Consider the following 23,279-nt stretch of genomic DNA (forward strand, 5'->3'; position numbering starts at 1 on the left):
ATAATTTTGTCTTTGTTGATATCTTTTAATTGTTTTAAAAAATTATACTTAAGTTTTTTATATGCAATTATTTATTATGTATAAAAATGAATTAATAATAAACAAAATCTACAAAATAAATAATTGATGATATATCAAATTGTATAAATAATTTATAAAAAAAAACTTTTTAATAAAAAAAAATATACAATCATATCATTTTTGAGTTATTGATTGATGAGGTTGAATAGAGTAAAATGAACATTAAAATGGATCTACACTAGAATTAAGGTGGGTTCAAATAAATAAAATAAAAAGTGAAATTACACACTAATTTCACAACTTTTTTAATATAACTATGGAATGAAATATACTAACTTAATTTTCCAAACCCACTCCAAAAACAAAATTAAAACTTAGGCTATCTTCAAATCCTAAATTCCTCCATGGAACTAATTAAATGTGACGAACATACAACTATGAATAATGATCACCACTCAAATCGATCCATTAAATAATAGAGAATATTATTTGAATTACAAAAATTGATAATGAAGAAACTGAAACAAAAACTCAAATCTGTGCTAGAAAAAATAAAATAAAAAACTTTTGAACTTCTTTGGAATTTACTTTTGTATTTATTTTACTTGGCTATACGAAAAGCCAGATACTATAACATGTATTTATTACAGAGAAGCCTTCCTCTTCCTCCTCTCTCTCTATTTCTAATAATAATCACAGTGTCTTTCAGCAATGTCTGGTTCTTCTTCTTCTTCTATCTACATTCCGGGCAAAAACCCTAATCTTGCTGCTGATCTTGCCGCCGCCTTAGCCCCTCTTGCCACCCACAATTACCCGATCGAGACCTGGACTATCAAGAACATCAACAACTTCAACTTCATCGTGAAGAGATTCATAAAGGGGATCAAGGTCTTCACTTCCATTACTGACCCACAAATCCGATCAGCTTTGTTGAGCGAAGCCGTTGCCGCCGGTCGCCTGAAAACACCTGAGGAGGTGACTATTAAGATGTTCTTTAAGTACTGCGCTTGGTTGAAAACTCGAGAAGGGAATAAGTCCCTGATTGCTGTTCAGAAGGCGGCTTCTTTGGCTAGAAAGGTTAGAAAGGCGGCATACTGCGGCGGCGGACTTAATGGACAGATTGTGGTTGCTGATCAAGAGGGAGGACAAAATCGCTGAGAAAGAGATCACCACCATCTCTGCCTGCCTCTGAATACTACAAGGAGATGGCTGAAGAGGATTTGAAAATGGAATGCTAATTATGAAGGCCCTGCTGGATGATGATGATGATGATCTCTTCCACTTCCAATCATGGAGATATGGTTAGGCGGATTCATGGCGGATCTGGTTTTTGTCTTTAATTTCTTCTTCTTTTCTTTTTGTATGGACTAATTAAGTAATTCATAAGCTATTGTTTGTTGAAGTCTTTGTCTTTTTTCTTCTTTCTTTCTAATAATAAATAACATGCAACTAGGAGAATTTATAAGGCTAGTAAACAAAAAATCTAAAATAGCCAAAACTAAATCGAATTGTTCTAAACCAATTTTTATTTTTAAAATTAAATTCGACAGATTACTCGTCACTCTTTTTATTTATCAAAATATTATTTATTTAATATTTTAATGTAATCTATTTAGAGCATAAAATGGTAGTAAACTTTAAAAAACTAGTTTTAAAAAATATTGACCAAAAATCCAAATAAAACCTAAAAATCTCTAAAAGATCAAACAAGCTCTAATTCAATTTTATTTTATTGTAGACATTTTGAGATTTGTTCAGACCCACTTCAACAATTTAATGATTTATTTCAATATATAAGCCGAACCATAACTAAAAAAATAATTTAACACCATGCAGACATTGATTGAATTGAATACTCTCCCAAAAAACTAATAATACTCTTAGAAAAAAAAAAAAAAAAAAAAAACACTGAAAAAACAACAATGAAGAAAAATGAGAATTTGGTCTATAAAATATATTTGGTAGAAGAGTCCTGCCAACTGACATGTCAAAGCCAAGCCAAGCCAAGCATTTAGCTTTACTTACAACAAACTGTCACTAATGAGGGCATTATTTCTTATTACAACAAAAACATAACACTTTGATCATCTATTCAATCCTCACCCATTAAAGAGATCTGAATGCTTCGCCTGCATAACGCACATTTCCAAGTTCCTCTTCGATACGCACCAGCTGAAAAATGAAACATAACAAAATTCGTTTATAAATTGATCCCGTGGTAAACTTTGCTACTTTGCATTCATCTATCTATCTTACCTGATTATACTTGGCTAACCGTTCACTTCTGCAAGGTGCTCCTGTCTTGATCTATCACAAAAAAAGATACAAAAGAGTTAGGAACAATTAATAAGTTTGGTTTAAAAATAAGAAAAAACTGTTTGGCGAAACCTGTCCACTAGCCAAACCAACAGAAAGGTCTGCAATGAAGTTATCCTCGGTTTCACCACTTCTGTGACTGACCATCACACCCCATCCAGCGGCTTTGGAGTCTAAAGCCGCTTGAATTGATTCAGTTACAGAACCAATCTGGTTAACCTGTTCAGGGTTCCCCCATTCAATTTGGCCAAGTTAGTCAGAATTCAAATAAGACTAAACCGATTTGATTTGAGTGAAAACGTATCAAATCATATACCTTTAAGAGCAAAGCATTGCAGGCTTTCTTCTTAATTGCTTCAGCTATTCTCGTAGGGTTTGTGACCAGCAAGTCGTCACCGACAATTTGAATATCAACAGAAGATTGCAAAGAAACCCATGAACTCCAATCATCTTGGTCAAATGGATCTTCGATGGATACGATTGGGAAATCTTTCACAAATTCTTTGTAAAGATCACGGAGACTCTGTGCAGTAAGCACATCTGCTCCGTCATTTGGCTGCTTTTTGAAATTCAGATCGTAGTGTCCTTCCTTGGTTAAGAACTCGGACGCTGCTACATCCATTCCTATTTTAATCTGTGCATAGATGGACAGTTATCAGCTTGTGGAATAATGAAATAAATTTGGAATAGCAGAGTGGATGCTATATACCTTTCCTGTATAGCCAGCCTTTTCAATTGCATCCATTAGCAAAACCAATCCTTCTCTATTATCCTGCACATTTGGAGCAAAACCACCTTCATCTCCAACGTTACATGCATCTTGTCCATACTTTGCCTTGATGATTCCCTTCAAGGTGTGATAAACTATTCCACCAAACATCGGGATTAAAATCAGTTAGAGCTTGTATGATTGAGGGATTATTTGAATTTAATTCAAATAAAACCATCCTCACATCGTCAATCACTTATTCTGTCAAATGCAGCAACTAAAATAACCCCTTCATTTCACTTTCTTACCTTCACTACCCATTTGAAGTGCCTCAGAAAATGAAGTCGCCCCAACAGGAAGGATCATGAACTCTTGCATGGCGAGATTGTTGCCAGCGTGACTGCCTCCGTTTATCACATTGAATGCTGGAACGGGCATAACCAGTTCCTTTGTCCCTGAGATTTCTTGTATGTGTTTGTAGAGTGGAACTCCTTTTGCCCCGGCTCCAGCTCTACATACACTCAAAGAAACACCTAGAATTGCATTTGCTCCCAGTTGTGATTTATTTGGAGTTCCATCAATTTCCAACATGACTGCATCCACATCAGCTTGATTCCTAATGAAATCATTAGAAAACGCATAAAGCTTGTCATGAGATTACCCTTTAATAAAACTGTTACTTCAAATTGATCAACATAACCTTTACTTATATATATAGTCCATTGATAAACAAATCACGAAGAAACTTGACCCCAAACACAATACAATCAAAACAGCCTAAAAATAGGCAGAATTCTTTCATAAGGCACCTTTGACATGAAAAACCATAGCTCAAAAAAATAAACCAAAAAAAGATATTGACGGATCTAAACATCCAAACCGAAAAAGAGAGAATACTCTAAGACATGCCACCCCGAGAGAATCTCTTTTACTGTTCTTGACAATTTGGAAGATGATTTCTTCTTTCAAATGTAGACTTGAATAGTCTATATCCTTGTCTCTATGCCCATCCTTTTTTCACTAGAAATTGAACTAAATTTTACATAATCCAAGAATTCTATCATAAGGCACCTTTGACATGAAAAACCATAGCTCAAACAAATAAAAATATATATATATTGAGGTATCTAAACATCCAAACCGAAAAAGAGAGAATACTCTAAGACATGCCACCTTGAGAGAATCTCTTTTAGTGTTCTTGACGACAAACATTGGAAGATGATGTCTTCATTCAAATGCAGACTTGAATAGTCTATATAAGACAATAATTTTTTCACTAGAAATTGCACTAAACTTTACATAATCCAAGAACTGCTATAATCTCAGCACTCAATCAAGACCATAGGTTCATCAAAAGCCAGATCCACAAACAAAGACTAGATCAATTTCCTTAATAATCAATTCTAATCTTCACAGATCTATTTCTCATTTCCCTAAAGCTAATCGTGAATCTGAAACAATTACCTAAACGTTCACTCTCCAAATCTATATCAAATCATATATGAATCTATGAACAATGCATTACATGAAATAATCTATTTTCTAACAGATTAACAATCATAATCAAGAAATCAATAACTCCACCAATTTGAAGAAATCAGAAACATATCATTCTGCATGTATAAACAAGGAGAGGCGGCATAGTCAAACACTTCATTCACCTGACATCGATACCGATAAGCTTTGGTCCCAACACTTCATTAATATTTCTAACAGCTTTAAGAACACTTTTCCCTCCATAAACATTCTTATCGCCATCTCTAAGCTCAAGCGCTTCATAGATCCCAGTAGAAGCTCCACTCGGAACAGCCGATCGGTATAGATCATCAGTAACAAGATCAACCTCGACCGTCGGATTTCCTCTGCTATCAATGATCTGCCTCGCCTTGACAAACTTCACCTTGTATTCCTTCGATGTTGTTACGGAGGTTGATGACGGCGCGACGGCAACGGAGCTTCGGATTTTCAATGGACGGAAGTTGGAAGGGATTAGTCGGGATGATGATGGTGGTTTGAGAGTGGGAGAGAATGGTTTAGAGAGGTGAGATGGTGCTAATGCCATTGAAAGTAGGAAGTTGAGAAGAGAGAGAAAGAGTGTTGAAATTAGGGTTTAGGTGGTAGAGAGAATATATATATATATATATATATATATATATATATATATATATGTGTATAAAGAGAGAGAGAAAGGTTGGTAATAGGGAAATCCGTCAAAGGGTCGATGAAAGCAAGAGAAGTTGAATTTCTAAAGAACCTTTGGAGGTTGTTGAAGACGTTATACTATAGTGTGTGTGTGTTTGTGTGTGAGAGAGAGAGTTTGTTAGGTGTCAATGTCTAGTCTAGTTTATGCAAATATTATTTTTTGTTTTTTCTCTCGAAAAATAAAATTTAAAGAAGTTCGGTCGGAGACTATTTCGATTTTATTTTCGTTACTTATATTTGAATCTGGGTTATATTTTGTTCGGTTCAAAATCGTATTTAGTTGGAATGATTTTTTGTCTCAAATTTTTATAATCGTAATTGTTGTTGGGTCGTTTGTTACGAATATTCTTTTATTGGTGATCATTTCTCAAGTTCGTATTTGTACTCTCCTTAGTAATAAATGAGATAAAATTATCCAATATAGAGTTATTTTTCATTTTTTCAATAAAAAATTATTGAATTTGATCTTTTGTATGAAGAATTTCTCACATTTATCCTCTAATGATTTGTATGGATTTCTAACTTAATAAGCTTTTTTTATGTTGTTTATCAATAATCGGTTAAAAATATTTGGTTCATTGATTCGTTGCGTTATATGTATTTATTTATTAATTAAGTTTTAATATATAATTTTTTTTAAAATTTAATATGAATTAATTCTTTATCATACAAAAAAAAATATTATGAGAAATTAATAAAAAAATATATAGTTGTCAAAACAAAATAAAGCATAATCCAATATTTGATTTTTACTTTTTACACACAAAAAAAAAAAATATCATAACCAAATAGTCAAACTAAATTTATGATTTAGTTTGATTAATTCAATTTTATGGGTTCCTAAAAATTAATTTCTCAACAAGAGATTATAACAAAAAAACATTGGGTTATCAAGAACGGTAGTTAGGTACCATTACATACGCAAACCCAATAGTAGGATTCACTCATTTGATTATGGTCCCCAAATAATAGAGCTTTATCAACCCCATAAGATTAAATGTTTAGTCACAAAGAACCATCAATAAATACTATGTTGAGAAAACGCGGACTACTTTGTAAGACCGAAAGTATTATTACTATCTCAGTTACACTAGCGTTTTCATCACAAAAGACGCAAAAATCAAAGAAAATAGGGAGTACACTTGGACAGAAATATATCATTTGAGGAATGTGCAACCAAGAAATAAGGAAGTAAATGCAACTAGAGAAGTGAGGAGCTCAAGGGTCCAAGTTGGATTGAGCAAGGCCGAAGGAACCATAGGTACCAAGAAAGAACCGCAAACCCAACCAGCCACCAGAGATCCAAATCTGCCAATCATTAATGAAGACCATTATACTTCTATTTACAACGTTGTCGTGGAAAATGAAAACAAAAAGTAGGTATGTAAACAAACCCGATAATGGAAGCTCTAGCTATACTCTTTGTCTTGTCATTTAGAAAGTATATGCAAGCTGCTAATGAAATGGCTACCTGAATGATGAAACAATAGCACACAAAAAAGTTGGTCAACAACAAAATAATAGTATAAGCTTATTTTGAATCGAAAATATTTCAATGTCATAAATAAATCATATTCAAGTCATAATGTTTTCCACAAACAATAATCTATGAGATATGACAGGAACCAAATGCTAGACATTTCAATAAGACAAAAAAGCGAGATGATAAAGTATGAAAATACATATACTAAAATGTGATAATTCAGTGTAGGGTGTGGAAGCAGAGTCCAAACAACTTCACCAGCTTGACGTTATGCAAAGAATGAGGATTGAATCTTAATTAGATGTTATCCATAACACATGTAGTTAGCAATGTGGCTGATTAGGCTAGTATCACGCTACTTTTGTATTCAACTGACAAAAATTATGATGTATATTTTTGTTTATAGAAAATGAGAATGATCATGTTCCGTATCTCATTAAAAATTCTGTAATTTTTTTCATTATTAGTACAACTTGTCCCGATGAGCTTTGTGTTGGTTTCTACTTTCTAATGGTGGAGTTGACAAAGCTACTGAAATAAAGAGTTGGGAAAATCTAATCAAGTTCCAAGTTGTGGGAAAAAGAAGAAATTCTAAGATTACATAATCACTCAATGAAGAGAAACGAAATTGCACAATGGTCTTATCTGGTGTCAAGTAATGGCTGCCATAAGAAATACTAGTATGCATTTTGTCTGTGTTTAGGGTTTTCTTTGTCATGCATTTTGTCATGCAAGAGAAATGCTAATGTTATGAAAAAGGTACGAAGCTTATTAAGACGGCCAATCCAGATATCGTGTTAACAGAAAACATTCTTTTTAGCAACCAACATATAATCTAAAAGTAATCATGTAAATCGCAAACCTGGAAAGCAGGTCCAGTCTCTGCGGAGTTCATGATGCTCCAGCCAGCCATAAATGCAAAGAGAAACAACCTTCGAAGAATGATAACGGTTGGGGGAAGTTCCACGAAGCTGAGCAAATTCTTAACCCAAGGTGGAGATTCCTCAACTTTCTTTTTTAATTTGCTTTTCAGATTGATTTTTGATTTCCTTCTACTTACGAAACTGGTCATTAATAATTTTTCAAAAGCAGCTTCTATTGATTCTGCACTTCTTTCATGTGAGCCATATTGATCTAGTAGGAAATTGCGAGAACCCCAAACTTCTTCTTCTGAAGCATCAATGGGTATACCAAGGCGTTTGTAAGGATTCCACACATTAACTCGAGGGAATACCGGAATATTTCCTGTGAAAACAAACAAAGCAAAAAAAAATCTTATGCATCTTCACGGACCAACATTGGACAAATTGCAGAAAATGTGACCAAAAAGCAACAGAAAACTAGACCATGAAAGAAGAACATATACCATAATGTAAGGAACAGAAAACCAGATGTTATGGGCTTGTTAGGAAAAAAAATTTGCAACAGGAAGTAGTCTAACATTCAATAGTCACAAATACTGGATTGGCTAAACTGAACACAAGGAAATGAATCTCAAGAAAAAATCAAAAAACGTAAAACGAAAGTATGATTTTAGTAAACATCTACAAACAGAAGGAAAGCTCCTCTCAGTGGGACTCATGGTCTCTGTTTCCAATTCTTCTGAGCAAGATTGGAGCACAAAGAAAATAAAATTGGAAATCATCAAATTTAAGCTCAATAAGGAGAATTGAGACTTCATTGTGGAATCAACTATGAGGGCAGTAAACTGAAAGGAACAAAGCAAGGACATGATTGTGGCTCAACCTATGCAAAGAAGTTAACAACTTTCATGTTGATCAGAGCCCATTTGAGAATCTTTATTTGGAGAAATGAGTTCTCTTTTATGGGAGCTCTTAGTTCCATTTTTTGACCTCACTAATTGATTAACTCATGATATCTGAGGTCATGACTAAATACTGACTTGTTTGGTTTTTCCACATGGTCAATGTGACTTTTATGTTGAGTGTGGATGAACGAAAAGTCAGAACTGGTATAGGTACTGGGTTAGTAACCCAACCTCATTTACTTGAGAAAACTACAAATAAATCATTCTTGTAGTATTATAGGCATGTCCGCCTTTAATATAAAAGATATCTAGGAGCAGCAAAATGGCATCACTAGCTTCAGTCAGACAACCCATATGGCTAATAAGACATGCTTTAACATTCAACTTCTACAAGGTTCTCATATTAAAAAAGTATGATAAAGAAGTTCGACTAGTAAATACATACATAAAAGACAGTCCATATGAGGACTACACATCAGGTTCCAGTCAAAACAGGAACAGACAGCAGGTTAGTAGTTCAAACACATGTTTCAAATTATACTATTATTTCAGAAAACCTAGTGGACAACAACAATAATTGCATATTGCTGATCAACATCCAAGAGGATGAATAATCTTGCTATTCATCATCAATTGCAGGACTCTGCCAATAAAAATAGTATAAACAGTATATTTTTATTCAAACAAGACAAACTCTTTAGCTCAGATGGACAACACTTTCTTTTGGTGAAATGATGAACAATTTCTACATTTTGCACAAACAGTGAATAATTAATACCTCCATAAGGTGTATCCACGGCACATTTAGGACGCGTAGACACAACTGTGGACACTTGAGACCTCTTGGTGAAATCACGGCCACTACTGCATCAGAAAAATTAAACAATTCAAAAGAACTCAAATGCATAAGAACTATCGACTAGCGAATTACGAAAGGAATCTATATCCATACTATACACGCTTCAAAGAGAGAAAGAGAGAGAGACTCACAGTTTCTTCCCGAGGAAAGAAGAAGAGGGATTAGGGATTGATAGTAAAACGGTCGTCATCTTGTACGGTGAAAGAAGTGCGGCAAGGAGAGTAAATTAAGTTCTTATAGCTAGGAGTATCATTACCAGGTCGGAGACGGCAGTCAGAGTCCAGACCAGCCGCCGGACGGCGTCGTCGTCAACGGCGAGGATGGAACCACTCTGGTAGAGACTAGAGGGTGAGAAGAAAGGAAAAGGGGAGATAGGGCTACAAAAATAGATGATATAGTAATGAAAAAATAATCTTTATTTTTCTGCTGCTTGTTAGGACTTGTTTGGATTATATCTAAAGACAGATTATTGCGGTCTAAAATTAGGATTTAGGGATGGTAAGGGCAGGAAACGAGGATAATTGGGCGGTTCGGGACTGGAATGCATTTATCATCTTGATTCCGGTTCCGTTTTTATTTCGCGATTTTTTTAATAAAATTTCCGCTTCATTCGGCTTTGAAAAATTCCCGCGATGCACCGTTTATAAAATAATTATATGATAAAATTATATAAAGATTTTGTAATATATTAAAATTTTATATTATTATAAAATAATAAACTTACCACTCTTCTAAAATATAATTAATAAATAAATATACATGTGTTTATAATTTGGGGCAGAATCGGGTGAGATCCAGACGGGGTGGGAACACAAATACTATCCTCGCCCCACCCCTTTCGGTTTCGGAAAAAAACTGTCCCAAATGAAAAAATTTGGTTCGATTACCGCGGGACGATTTCAAATTGTCATCCTTAACCTACATTTATTATGCCCCATTCATCTTAAAAAATTATTTTTTACTGTCATTCCCTAGTAAAAAAAATTATTATTATATAAATGTAACATAATTTCTAATTTCTTAAAATTTTAAATTTATTTACTATTTTTTCTCTAATTTGTAGTAAATGGGTAAAATTTATTTTTTTAATTATTTTATTAATAATTATTTATTTATTTTTGTTAAGCTCATCCTAAATTTTTCTTAAATCCGCTTAATTTGAATTTCTAGATCCGTTTATACCATCATTCCATTCGATTTCAAGGAATCCATGCTATACCGTTATTCCATAATTTCTGAAAAAATAAAAACTAATAAAATTATATATACGAATTTTTACTAAAAATTTATATTATTATAAAAAAATAAATTTGACTTTATCTGCATAACATAGTCTTTTACCTTGTTTTGTTTTCTGTTTATTTTTATTTTTATTTATATAATTATTAACTCTTTTTGCATTCTTTTATTTAATAAAAGTTAGACAAATTTTAATAAAAAAAAATAAAAAATAAATTTTAGATTTTTATAAAATATAAAAAATAAATAAATATATTAGTAATATTATATATTTAATTATGTTTATTAATATTCAAGGCAGAATTTAGGTGAAATCGAGGACACAAATATCCTACCCACTCCATCATCGATCAAACAAAAAAAATGTTATAACGAGACAATTTAGATAAGAAACCGCAGAACAATTTATAATTGTCATCTGTGCAAAAATCAATATACCCACACTCTTAAAGGAAGAAGATATCTGGTTGAGTTCGGGTTGGAGAAATGGGTTAAACCCATCTTCTACTATGTTTCTTGTTTTATTTGAGTGCTTAATTTATTATTATTCACATTTTAAGAATAAACAAATTACATTAATTGTAAAACAACTTTCTATTAATAAATGATTAAATGTGCAAACTAATTAAGAGTTTAAGACAGACATGAGAGTAACCTACTTAAATTTGGAGTCTCAATTTGCAGATGAATAAACTTTAGACATCTGATTCACTCTCACCCATTAAAAAAATACACAACAGTTACAAGATAACATTAAAATTACATGATCAAATAAAAACACTAGCACACAAAAGAATAAAAATGTGAACTTTTTCAGAAATTCCTAAAGCTAATAAGCCAACATATAATGGTTTTACATCAAAATGGTCAAATTATTACTAGTCTGAGCCCCCGCGAAGAAGTCTGGTCGTGCCAATACGTTGTGTCCCTCCTCCCGAAAGAATTCTAGATGGAGATATGATTTCCGCAAACGAAAACTTATACGAATCTGTCCCCAATCGACTTTGCAGCCAACCATTCCTTCCCGAGAATCCATCTGCAACAATCCAACTATTCTTGAATCCCAAACTCGTTAGAGTCTTTGCAACTGTTTTAGCTTCATCCGAATACCTGATTTAAAAACAATTCAACAACCATAATTTGAATTCCAACATCATTATACAACGATACGAAACTTAATAGAAGACTCACGAATCCAATATCACAATCTTTGATCCTTTGTTCACTTTCTTCAAGTATGAAATCTTCAATGCTGCTATTTCTGATTGCACTTTCTTCGAATTTCTAACAAGGCTTTTTATCTTGTTTGGCAGCTCTTCCAACCTGATCACACAAATGAGACCAAGACATGAAACTTCAACTTTAGTAAACTTAAAAATCGAAAATAAACACTTACGGGATTGAGATTACTCTATTTTTAGCACTTGGAGGGACGCGAGGGATGCCTGCTTTTTCTTTATCTTTCTCTGTTCTAATATCGATCAGGATGTAATTTGATGTTGATAGGAGATCAAGGGATTGAGCAGGAGTAAGATCACCTAGAGAAAGCAACTTCATTATTTGATTAGCAAATTTGCAGCTCAATTATAAAGTATAAGTTGAATGAAACAAGAAGAGTAAAAACAAATCTAAACAATATAGATTATGATGCAGCTAGAGTTGCCCATTCTAAAGATTTGCCCACAATGATATCATATGAAAACACTATCCTGATATAAAAATAAACAAAAAAAAGCGTGGACAATAACAAAATTGCTCTTGGATCGTTGTTGGAAGGTGTTTAAAGGTGCCATGATTTATACCAAATGTATCTATATCCATGTCCAAAAATATTATCGACGATTTTTCATAAGTGTTACAACTACAAGAGAAAAAAATTAGGTTTAGGGTTAACTTCCCTAGCATAAGTTGGTGTGACAATGTTCATTCAATTAATAGTTAGTATCTTATTAGTGGAGACTCGTAACTTAGTGGTAGAGTTTAATAACTCATTTCCTCGAGGTCAGTTCGAGTCTTGACACCCGGATCATTTACAAAAAAAAATGTTAAAGAAATTATGCCGCTTTTTCCAAACTAGACGAATGTCTCTATTTATAAATATGAGTGCATAAAGACTCAAAAACTAAACTACCCATGTTTCCAACACCACTAATTACAAAACCCTAATTACCATATATATATATATATATATATATATATATATATATATATATATATATATATATATATATATATATATATATATACGAGCTATACCTAACAAGAGATTTCATTTTAACAATGTTAGACCAATTATATACCCATATCATTTATAGGGCCGTTCACATTGTATTATTCAAGGTGTAGTCAAAACTTAGATTACAATTACTTATTTATATGGGACACAACTACCCAACCATAACTATGAGACACACTCAACAATCTTTATCTTAACAAATATCAAGACCCTTAAAGATTTACCTTTGTAGCCACGAAAACCGAAAGAAATAGCAGACCAAACCGGAGGAAGGGCAAGGTAAACTAGGAATAAAACTCCACCAGCCACAACAATTGATGAAGGATCAGCTGTTGAAATGGTATCAATAGTTGACGAAGCTATTGGCTTGGCAACATCAATTACTTTCGACGTCTGTTGTGCCGCACCCGCAACAGTCTGTAGCCAACACCATAGAAAATGGAGGATAAGGATCAGGATCAGGTTCATTTGCAAAATCTCATAGGAAATAAAAGCACAAAACACTTGGTATGCAATTCAATTCAATGCAATGCAATTCAGAGAAAACCAAACCTTGGCAGCACTCATCACAGTCTCAGTATCAATACCGGAGCTCTGAATTGCCTCCTGAGCTTTCTTTGAAGCTTCAGAAAATGCAGGGGAAGCAATCTTCACAGCCTGTTCACCAGCTTGTTGTAAAATCGGCAAACCCACATCAATCCCAGGTTTCACAGCCTCTTGAAAAGCTTGAAAAACACGTTGTGCAGTATCAAAGAACGCTGAACCCGTATCCAGAACTTGATCAACCGTCTTTTCAACCTAAAATTCCAGCTTAACAGGATCAATTCAATGAACCCTGTTCAAAAAAACAATAAAATCGAAAAGGGTTTTGCTTACTTGAGTGAGAGATGTGACAATTTCTTCCTTAGAGATGTTTAGAGCTTTCACTTCATGAGGAGAAGTGAGGAGAGTTAAGAGAGATAGACTTGTAGTGGGAAGGGAAACGCGGGAGAGTCTAAATTGAGTTCTGGGTAGTGGAGATGGAGAAGAAGAGGGTTGGGGAGGAAGAGAAGGTCTGGAAATGGCGGAAGGTCTTAGAGAAATCGCCATTGAAGAGGATTTAGAGTTCTCTGTTTCTTGAGATCGGTAAAGAAGAAAGATTTATTCTTTGAGGAAGATTAGAAATGAACGGTGTTTTGTGATGTTTGGAATTCATTGGTATGTATTGTCCGACGTGGCATTTGCAGATTCTTTTAAGTGACATGGAACTGTATCATATGTGATTACGTGGACACTTTTTTGATTACTGTGGGACCCTATGTATTCGTGGCAGTGCCACTGTGTATTTCCTTTGTTTTTCTTTTTATAATACTAAATGCTGTAATAATTGACAGGGAACCATTTCATAAATTATTATTATTATTATTATTATATATATATATATATATATATATATATATATATATATATATATATATATATATATATATTAGAATAGAATGGTAAAATTGGGATTCCTTGATCATTTAAGGTTATTTTAAATAGTTAAAATAATATAAAATGATATTTTTTTAATAATTTTAAATTTGTTAACTTGATATTTATAAATAAATAGAAAAAGAAATTATGTCATTAATTTAATGATATAATATTAAAAAATTAGTAATTAAAATATTCAATTTGATGAAATTATGTAATTAAATTATTGAATAATCTTTTATTTATTTATTTTTAAATATCACATAAATATTAAATTAACTGAGTTTAAAATTATTAAGATAAAATTTCCTTTTTTGTATAACTTTAATTTAAAAAACTCTAAATTTTAGGATTTGAAATTCAAATTGAGAAATAAGAAGCCCACTTAATAATTAGGCCTATTTTTTTTTTTTAGTATTGTAAGAAAAAAATTGAACTCTTGTTTGGATTTACAACATTCATTAACTTTTATATTATCTTTCTTTTCATCCTATTTTTAAAACTATTCATTTTTTGTCTTTAAATTTATAAATATAAAAAATATATAATTAAAATTAAACACATTAAATTAAATATATCAAATAAAAATAAAATAAATTATATTATATAAAAAAATAAATTATTCTATTAAATATTAATACACTTATTAATTTTTATTTATTTTTAAATAATAAAAACTAGCATTACACCATGCTTTCATGACTCCATGCTTTCATCAAAGTAATTGAATTCATGATTTTTTTTATCTCTTAAGTTAAGTTGACTATTTACATTTACATTAAGTCACCCTTGTGTTACAAGACACAATTAAAAATATCAAAGGGCTGAGAATCTTACACGTGGAGCTGCTGAAGCCGTTGGATCTGGAAATGGAAAGCAACATTATCTTTTCTTTCTTTTTAAATAACCATTTGGTTATTCTGTTTTACCTTTCTGCATTTATTTCTCTGTACTGTTTATCATTTTACAAAGTGGTCCCTAGTTTGTTAGGCCACCTCAGCAGTTAGTTTGTAACCAAATTAAGAGAATCTTCTGAGCACTATATACTCAGATAGATTTCTCACGTATGGATCATGTTGAATGTTATGAGCAGTAGCTCTTTCTTTTATCTCATCTCCTCTCTATCACAACCCTGATTTCTTCATCTTCCTGGTGAAGAACTACCTTCTCTTCCCATCTTTTTCTAGTAACTGTGTATCATTTGGTATCAGAGCAGTCGATCTTCACGATGGTCGAAACAAGGCATCAATCGGATAACGATTCCCTGCGTGTATCGGTAGAGTCAATGAACCAGACGATAATGTAAGTACGTAAATGGATGGAGACTAAAGTCGGATACATCGAAGAACAATTACATACCTTGGCAACTAAGGATAACGGTGATCGTTCGGAAGATGGTGCAGGGTCTTCACGAACAGGTGCGCCAAGAGATAGGCCGTATGTTCTGCCTACAAGACTCACGAAAGTTGATTTTCCTAAATTTGATGGAGTGGACGTTGAAGGCTGGATTATAGCGGCAGAACAGTTCTTTAGAGTCGATCGCACCACAGATGCAACTAAGGTGGAGATCGCTCCTATTCACTTCTCGGGGGATGCTCGAAACTGGTACGGGTCGTTTCTGCAAACCAGAAATCAAACAATAGCATTAACTTGGTTAAATCTCAAGCAGTCGCTGCTTCAGCAATTTGGCCCATCGATTTGTGATACCCCAATCAGGTAACTGATGAATCTGAAACAAACCAAAACTGTTCAAGATTATAATCTAAGGTACATGACTATTTCTCAGAAACTTATACACATGCCGGATGAATATATATTAGACTGCTATCTAAGTGGTCTTAGAGAAGAGATCGCTAACTCGGTACGGCTGTTGCAACCTCAGTCTCTAAACGATGCTATGGCAGTAGCCAAGGTTCAAGAAGCCACCTACAAATCATTGATGAGTAGTGGTTACTTATACAGTCCTAGTCCACCAATCTTACCCACACCCTCTTATCCGAAACCTACCTTGTCTAATCATCCCAAACCATATCACCCTAACCCCTCTTACTCTTACTCTTCCCCTTTTAACCCAAATCCCAGACAGAGGTATATGCAACAAATGGATCTTAAAGTTCTTGATGATAGAAGGAAGAAAGGTCTCTGTTATACTTGTGATGAGAAATACGATTCCAATCACAAGTGTAAAGCCAAGTTGTTTATGATACTAGTGAATGAAACGGGAGAAAGTGAGAACATACCTGAAATAACTGAAACCGCTAACCTGAATACTCTTATGTCCACGCCGAACTGTGAAGAACCTTCCATATCTCTCCATGCCTTGTCTGGATCGAAGAACTATCAAACCCTGCGAATTCTGGGAAAAATTGGGCTACTATCAGTTGTTATTCTCATAGACACTGGTATTACTCATAATTTTATTAGCAGTAGGGTTCTCAAAAACATTCACCACCCTATTGTTACAACTAAAGCTCTACAAGTAAAGGTAGCTGATGGATCAAACCTGGTAAGTGACCGTTGCTGTCAAGACTTGAAGTGGACCATGAACGGTGATGAATATACAGCTGACATGCGGGTGTTACCTATGTCCAGTTATGACGTGGTTTTGGGCATTGAATGGCTTATAACCTTAGGGCCATCATCATGGAATTTTGAGAAACTCACATTGACTTATGAACGAGAAGGAAATATTAAATGTCTGCAGGGAATTAATCAAACAAATATCAACATAATGGAGGGTAACAAACTGCCTAAACTACTGCAAAAAGGAAATATGGCAGCACTAGTACAAGTAAGGAACTCACTTGATGAAGAAGGACAATTCTTTGCGATTGCTGCTGTGAGTTTTCATGAGGCCCCTAAAGGCCTGGCTGGAATTTTGGCTTCGTTTGAAGACCTATTCCAGAAACCCACCGAACTCCCACCAGGCCGGGACCATGATCACCAAATCCTTTTGAAAGCAGGTACAGAACCAATATGCTTAAGATCATATCGTTACCCTGCATTACAAAAAACCGAAATTGAGACAATGTTGGATGAAATGCTGGAAAAATGAATCATTCAACATAGTCATAGCGCTTTTGCCGCACCAGTTGTCTTAGTAAGAAAGAAAGATCTATCTTGGAGGTTGTGTATTGACTATCGCCAACTAAATGCAGCTACAGTCAAGGACAAATTTCCTATTCCCATCATCGAAGAGTTACTGGAGGAGCTTCATGGTTCTAAATTCTTCTCGAAACTCGACTTGCGTTTGGGCTATCATCAGATTCGTATGAAAACGAGTGACTGCCACAAGACAGCATTCCGCACACATGAAGGATTGTATGAATTCCTGGTAATGCCCTTTGGGTTAACTAATGCTCCATCCACTTTTCAGAGTCTGATGAACTCTATTCTTAAACCGTTTTTGAGGAAGTTCGTATTGGTCTTCTTTGATGACATCCTGGTATATAGCCGCACTTGGGAAGATCGCATGCTGCATGTTACTCAAATTCTGGAGATTCTAAGAACCAACACCCTGTTTCTCAACCGAGAAAAATGTGAATTTGGATGTATCCAGATAGCATATTTGGGACATATCATAAGTGAAGAGGGAGTAGCAGCTGACCCTGAAAAGCTGAAAGCTATGGAAACCTGGCCACCTCCTACGACGATTAAACAACTCAGAGGGTTCTTGGGTCTTACGGGATATTATCGTCGATTCATTCGAAAATATGGATTGATAGCAAAACCATTAACAGATTTGCTAAAAAAGGGGAATTTTAATTGGACTGAAGAAGCAGGGCTGGCTTTTAAACACCTCAAGCAATTGATGATGTCTCCTCCTGTTCTAGCATTACCTAATTTTGCTATTCCCTTTGTAGTTGAAACAGACGCTAGCGGAAGTGGAATTGGAGCAGTACTAATGCAGGAAAACCGTCCTATTGCATTCATCAGCAGATCCCTTCCGAGTGATAACAGTCCTTCTTCAACGTATGAAAGGGAGTTGTTAGCCCTCACATTTGCTGTCGAGAAGTGGAGATCCTACCTGCGATACAAACCATTCGTAGTTAAGACAGATCATGAATCACTCAAATATCTGCTGGAACAAAGAGTACAAACACCCGCCCAAGAAAAGTGGCTTTACAAGCTGATCGGGTTTGACTTTACAGTACAATTTAAACGTGGCAAAGATAATGTAGTTGCGGATGCTTTATCTAGAAGGGGTAATGAAGTGCAATGTGCGGGTATTTCAGTTTACCATTCACCAGTCATCCAGAGGATTAATGAAACATGGGCCACTGATCCTAATCTAATTAAGATCATTCAGGAAATCCAGGAAAATGAAGAAGTTCATAAGGAATTTACCTTAATAGATGGTACGTTGAGGAAAAATGGTAAGCTGGTGGTGGGCTATGATCCTGAGCTTCGAACGATACTCATTGCTGCAATGCATTCTAGCCCGACTGGTGGTCACTCAGGTACTCTTGTCACCTGTAAAAAACTGCAATTGGCATATTATTGGGCAGGAATGACACGAGATGTTAGGGAATATATTCGATCATGCGATGTTTGTCAAAGAAACAAAGGAGAAACACAGGCTCCAAAGGGTCTTCTACAACTACTGCCTATTCCTAATAAATTCTGGGAATCAATATCTATGGATTTCATAGAACACTTACCTAAAGCAGGGGGGAAAAACAGTGATTTTTGTGGTGGTTGATCGCTTATCCAAAATGGCACACTTCGTGGGTTTACACCATCCTTTCACAGCTAAAAAGATTGCAGAAGTGTTCTTGGACAACGTCTTCAAACTCCATGGAATGCCGCTATCAATAATAAGTGACCGAGACAAAATCTTTATTAGCATGTTCTGGCGAGAGTTCCTCAAAATGCAGGGTGTGCATCAAGCCCTTTCTTCAGCTTATCACCCACAATCTGATGGTCAAACGGAAGTCGTCAATCGCTGTCTGGGAACATATCTGCGTTGTATGGCAGGACAACGCCCGAATCAATGGGATCAATGGCTTCCCCTTGCGGAATGGTGGTACAACACTAACTTTCACTCAGCCACTCAGGTTTCTCCTTTCGAAGCTATATATGGGTATAAACCCCCAATTCATACACCCTATCTAGCAGGAGATTCTCGAATTGAGGAAGTAAACCGCACCTTGTTGAATAGGGAAGCCACCCTCCAATTGCTCAAGTTTCACTTGCAAAGAGCCCAAAACAGAATGAAACAGATTCATGATAAACATCGAACAGAAGCAAAGTTTTCTGTGGAAGATTGGGTTCTTGTTAAACTTCAGCCATATCGACAACTTTCTGTAAGGAAAACATATCACAAACTTTCCCCCAAATTCTTTGGTCCATTTCGTATAACAGAACGAATTGGGGAAGTAGCCTACAGGTTGGATCTAGGGCAGGAAGCTAAAATTCATAATGTTTTCCACATATCACAACTGAAAAGTTATCATGGAACACCGAACAGGATTGAAGACATACTTAGTTTGGTGGTTCCAGACTGTATCCCGGAAGAAATTCGAGCTGAAAAACACTTGATGAAGGAAGGCACTCGGCGTCGTCAGTTGCTCGTTAAATGGTCAGGCAAAGAAGAAGAAGAAAACTCCTGGGAGGATGCTGAGACGCTGGCTATGGAACACCCTGAGAAAATCCTAGAATGGGGGCAGACAAGGAAGATGTCGGTGAGACTTCGTTGAGGTCAACAAAGTGTTGAAGAAGAGGGTATTGTTACAAGACACAATTAAAAATATCAAAGGGCTGAGAATCTTACACATGGAGCTGCTGAAGCCGTTGGATCTGGAGAGCAACATTATCTTTTCTTTCTTTTTAAATAACCATTTGGTTATTCTGTTTTACCTTTCTGCATTTATTTCCCTGTACTGTTTATCATTTTACAAAGTGGTCCCTAGTTTGTTAGGCCACCTCAGCAGTTAGTTTGTAACCAAATTAAGAGAATCTTCTGAGCACTATATACTCAGATAGATTTCTCACGTATGGATCATGTTGAATGTTATGAGCAGTAGCTCTTTCTTCTATCTCATCTCCTCTCTATCACAACCCTGATTTCTTCATCTTCCTGGTGAAGAACTACCTTCTCTTCCCATCTTTTTCTAGTAACTGTGTATCACCTTGATGGAGACTACACGCATTAACTAGTAATTATGTCTTATGAGCATGGTTAATCCAAACGGATGTCATGATTTTTTGTTATTCATAATTAAAAAATAATAATTTTATATTAATATTTATATAATATATTATATTTTAATGTATAATTTTTTTTTATAAATAACTCACTGTTTAATCATTATACATTATTTAATGAATGAAATATTTTACTAAATTTGGTTATATTATAATTTTATTTATTCTTGATAACTTAAACTCATAATGTAGTAAATTTTCAATCAAACACCAGTAATTCTCACTTTATTCAAAACAGTAGAAAATTTATTGTTCATTTTAAGTTAATCTTAAACACATGAGTATTTAATCTTATAGATATACAATTAAATAATTAATAACACCATTAAAATATTTTTTTTTTAATTTGAAAAAATCATTATTTTTATATTTTAATATGATTTACTTAAATAACTTATTTTTTTTAATTACTCATATTCTACTCAAATTATTTGGGAATAAGACATTATTACCTGGTAAAAGAGAGATGCTCAATATTTTTAATCCTTGTTTGGTTTTGATTATAATAAAAACTCAAAATCTTTAATTATTTTTATTTAAAAGAATCAATGTTTAAATTAATTAATTGAATAAACTAACACGACTAATTACATCATAATCTTCACCTTAATTTAAAATATTTTAAATAAAAATTAAACTCAAAATTTTGCTAGCACGTATTCTTTACTAGATAAATGTTTATATATATTTAAATTAATAATATGTCACAGTAGTTTATTAAATACTTCAATAATATATTGTAAGTAGGATAGGGACAACCCTACATTAATTAATTAAGCTGACCTATCATCTATCCTTGCATTTTCCACCATACAAATTTTCTAATAAAATATCACCCAAAAACTGTCACACCATGAATCTTGTTTATTGATGGGGTGGGAGTTTTAAATTTTTAATTGATGAATTATTTTAATATCATAATTTAAATTTTATAAAAATAAAAGATTAATTGATTAATTGGATGATTAAATTAAAAAATATATATATGTATTTTTTAATATTTTAATAAGAAAACCGAAATAACAAAAAGAGATTGTATCTAATAGCCATTATTAGCAAAATCAATAAAATATTATTATATGTCAAAAACATGCATCATGCTAATAATTTGTTGTGTTAAAATAACAATCAAAAGTTAATAATTTGTTGTGTTAAAATAACAATCAAAAGTATGTTGGGTCAATAATTGATATTAAGAAATAAATAATAAAATAAAATTAGATGCACTTCATCCTGTTTTATTAATTATTATACAACTCATACAAAATTATTATTATTTTTAAAATATTTATATATATAAAATAAAAACAAATTAAAAAAAAAAATCCTTTTGCAAATATAATGTACTTTTAGAACTCGTTTGATAAAAAGTTTTTAAGATAAAACTCAGTTTTTTTCTTTAAAATCAAACATTTTATTAATTATCAAATCAAATAATTTTATTATTTAAATACCAAAATTACTCTCTAATTTTATATTCTCTCAACTATTGTTCTTTCACCTACACCATATCCTTTAAATTAAAAGGATAAATTAGTATTCAAATTTTAAAAACCAAAATTTTCATAATTTTTACCAAACATGAGTTTTTAGAATAAAGTTAAAAAAAAACTTTCCTCAAACAAGCCCTTCATTTATCCCCCACTTTGAACACTAAAAAAGATGAAAAAAAAAAAAATGAAAACTGACAATGGGTTTTCCTTTTCAATTTGTTTTGTTTGACCATTTGTTCATCAACAACAAATAAGACAAAATTATATAACCAATCAAAAAAAAAAAAGATAATAATAATAATCTGATTTGGAAACCACTATAGAATATAGATGATGATGATCCAAATCTAGAACCCTAAACCTTTTGTATGAATACAGATCGATCCAAAACAAGGAAAATTTCTAATCATCAAAAACACACTCGAGTTATGTACGTATGAACTTCAACAAAACAGATCGTCGATCAAAATGAAGCTGATCTCGTAAAGAAAGAGCAGATCGATGAACCACTGCAGATTTGACTTCTAATCACTCATTCATTCAACAAAAAAGATCGTCAGATCAAAATAAAACTGAATTCGTAACTTATCATTATTAAGTCAAGGTAAGCACACTGGATGCAGAGGTTTATCGATCAATTCTTTCCTGTTATGCAGATTTTTACGGCATAAATTCAGAGAACAGATCGATGAACCGCTGCTTCCAGTGATCTCAAACCGACGAACGGAAATAAAATCATGCAAAAACAAATTCAATTAACAACTTCTCTAACCTTTATTACTACAGAACTTGAACACAAATCGCAGGCATTTAAGCAAGAAGAAAGAAGAATATCATTGCGCAACGAAACGAAGAACATTTCTCAACTTAATTTATATAAATGGAGAAAAAATTATCTTTCTCTCTCTAAAAATTATTAAACGGAATTGATAGGGTTTATTTTTCGCCCACGTGTAAGATGGAATGACGAGAATGCCCCTCACCTATTCTGTTATACGAATCCTCTTTTCCGTCTAGACTGACTGACAGACTAGTTTGATTGACCATTCTAAAATTGGAAATATTTAATTTAAACCCCTTAACTTTGAAAACATATACAAATAACTTTATGTACTCTTAATATTGATTTTTTTAGAATCATATTAGAAATTGAGCTAATTTTATATTTCGGCGAAAACGAGATTTTATCTCTGAGTTTGATAAATTACCCATAGTTATGTTTTATTTTTATTTTATTTTTGTTAACATCATGTTTTGAAGTTTTATTTAAAAAAAAATTATTTTATCA

General features: G+C 33.3%; 3 protein-coding genes across 4 annotated transcripts; all 3 read right to left on the bottom strand.

Annotated features, from left to right (window-relative positions):
• Positions 1 to 1,944: 1,944 nt before the first annotated feature.
• Positions 1,945 to 5,155, bottom strand: LOC124934157 (enolase 1, chloroplastic). The gene is made up of 7 exons (XM_047474639.1): positions 4,708 to 5,155; positions 3,355 to 3,662; positions 3,047 to 3,201; positions 2,654 to 2,971; positions 2,410 to 2,556; positions 2,278 to 2,328; positions 1,945 to 2,193 (listed from the first exon to the last, which is right to left on the bottom strand). The coding sequence occupies exons 1-7, from the start codon at positions 5,106 to 5,108 to the stop codon at positions 2,128 to 2,130; spliced, it is 1,446 nt and encodes a 481-aa protein (XP_047330595.1). The 5' UTR covers positions 5,109 to 5,155; the 3' UTR covers positions 1,945 to 2,127.
• A 1,128-nt stretch (positions 5,156 to 6,283) lies between these two features.
• LOC124936578 (protein CHAPERONE-LIKE PROTEIN OF POR1, chloroplastic) lies at positions 6,284 to 9,744 on the bottom strand. 2 transcript variants are annotated; one of them, XM_047477086.1, is made up of 5 exons: positions 9,490 to 9,744; positions 9,278 to 9,363; positions 7,594 to 7,976; positions 6,643 to 6,719; positions 6,284 to 6,556 (listed from the first exon to the last, which is right to left on the bottom strand). In XM_047477086.1, the coding sequence occupies exons 1-5, from the start codon at positions 9,546 to 9,548 to the stop codon at positions 6,406 to 6,408; spliced, it is 756 nt and encodes a 251-aa protein (XP_047333042.1). In that variant the 5' UTR covers positions 9,549 to 9,744; the 3' UTR covers positions 6,284 to 6,405. The 2 variants fall into 2 exon arrangements, with proteins under 2 accessions (XP_047333042.1, XP_047333041.1); XM_047477085.1 differs by having other exon boundaries at positions 6,284 to 6,719; positions 9,278 to 9,360; positions 9,490 to 9,739.
• A 1,528-nt stretch (positions 9,745 to 11,272) lies between these two features.
• On the bottom strand, positions 11,273 to 13,971 carry LOC124936018 (calcium sensing receptor, chloroplastic). Its single transcript, XM_047476468.1, has 6 exons — positions 13,710 to 13,971; positions 13,386 to 13,631; positions 13,058 to 13,250; positions 11,994 to 12,135; positions 11,789 to 11,920; positions 11,273 to 11,707 (listed from the first exon to the last, which is right to left on the bottom strand). Exons 1-6 carry the CDS (start codon positions 13,920 to 13,922, stop codon positions 11,476 to 11,478), a joined length of 1,158 nt encoding a protein of 385 aa, XP_047332424.1. The 5' UTR covers positions 13,923 to 13,971; the 3' UTR covers positions 11,273 to 11,475.
• Positions 13,972 to 23,279: the final 9,308 nt, after the last annotated feature.

Source organism: Impatiens glandulifera, chromosome 4 (assembly GCF_907164915.1).
Source record: "Impatiens glandulifera chromosome 4, dImpGla2.1, whole genome shotgun sequence".
NCBI classification, from domain to species: Eukaryota; Viridiplantae; Streptophyta; class Magnoliopsida; order Ericales; family Balsaminaceae; genus Impatiens; species Impatiens glandulifera.

Bases quoted from the DNA above. Each gene is read 5' to 3' on its own strand.
- LOC124934157 (XM_047474639.1), bottom strand. From the start codon at position 5,108: ATGGCATTAGCACCATCTCACCTCTCTAAACCATTCTCTCCCACTCTC. The intron at 3,202-3,354 runs GTAAGAAAGTGA...TTGGTGGAATAG, and splicing joins ACTTCAAATGGGTAGTGAAG to TTTATCACACCTTGAAGGGA. The intron at 2,557-2,653 runs GTATATGATTTG...AACCCTGAACAG, and splicing joins GCAATGCTTTGCTCTTAAAG to GTTAACCAGATTGGTTCTGT.
- LOC124936578 (XM_047477086.1), bottom strand. From the start codon at position 9,548: ATGACGACCGTTTTACTATCAATCCCTAATCCCTCTTCTTCTTTCCTC. The intron at 7,977-9,277 runs GTATTAATTATT...TTGTTTTCACAG, and splicing joins CGTGGATACACCTTATGGAG to GAAATATTCCGGTATTCCCT. The intron at 6,557-6,642 runs GTTTGTTTACAT...AATGATTGGCAG, and splicing joins GCTAGAGCTTCCATTATCGG to ATTTGGATCTCTGGTGGCTG.
- LOC124936018 (XM_047476468.1), bottom strand. From the start codon at position 13,922: ATGGCGATTTCTCTAAGACCTTCCGCCATTTCCAGACCTTCTCTTCCT. The intron at 13,251-13,385 runs GTTTGGTTTTCT...TGTTGGCTACAG, and splicing joins CTGTGATGAGTGCTGCCAAG to ACTGTTGCGGGTGCGGCACA. The intron at 12,136-13,057 runs GTAAATCTTTAA...TGCTTTCTCTAG, and splicing joins CGGTTTTCGTGGCTACAAAG to GTGATCTTACTCCTGCTCAA.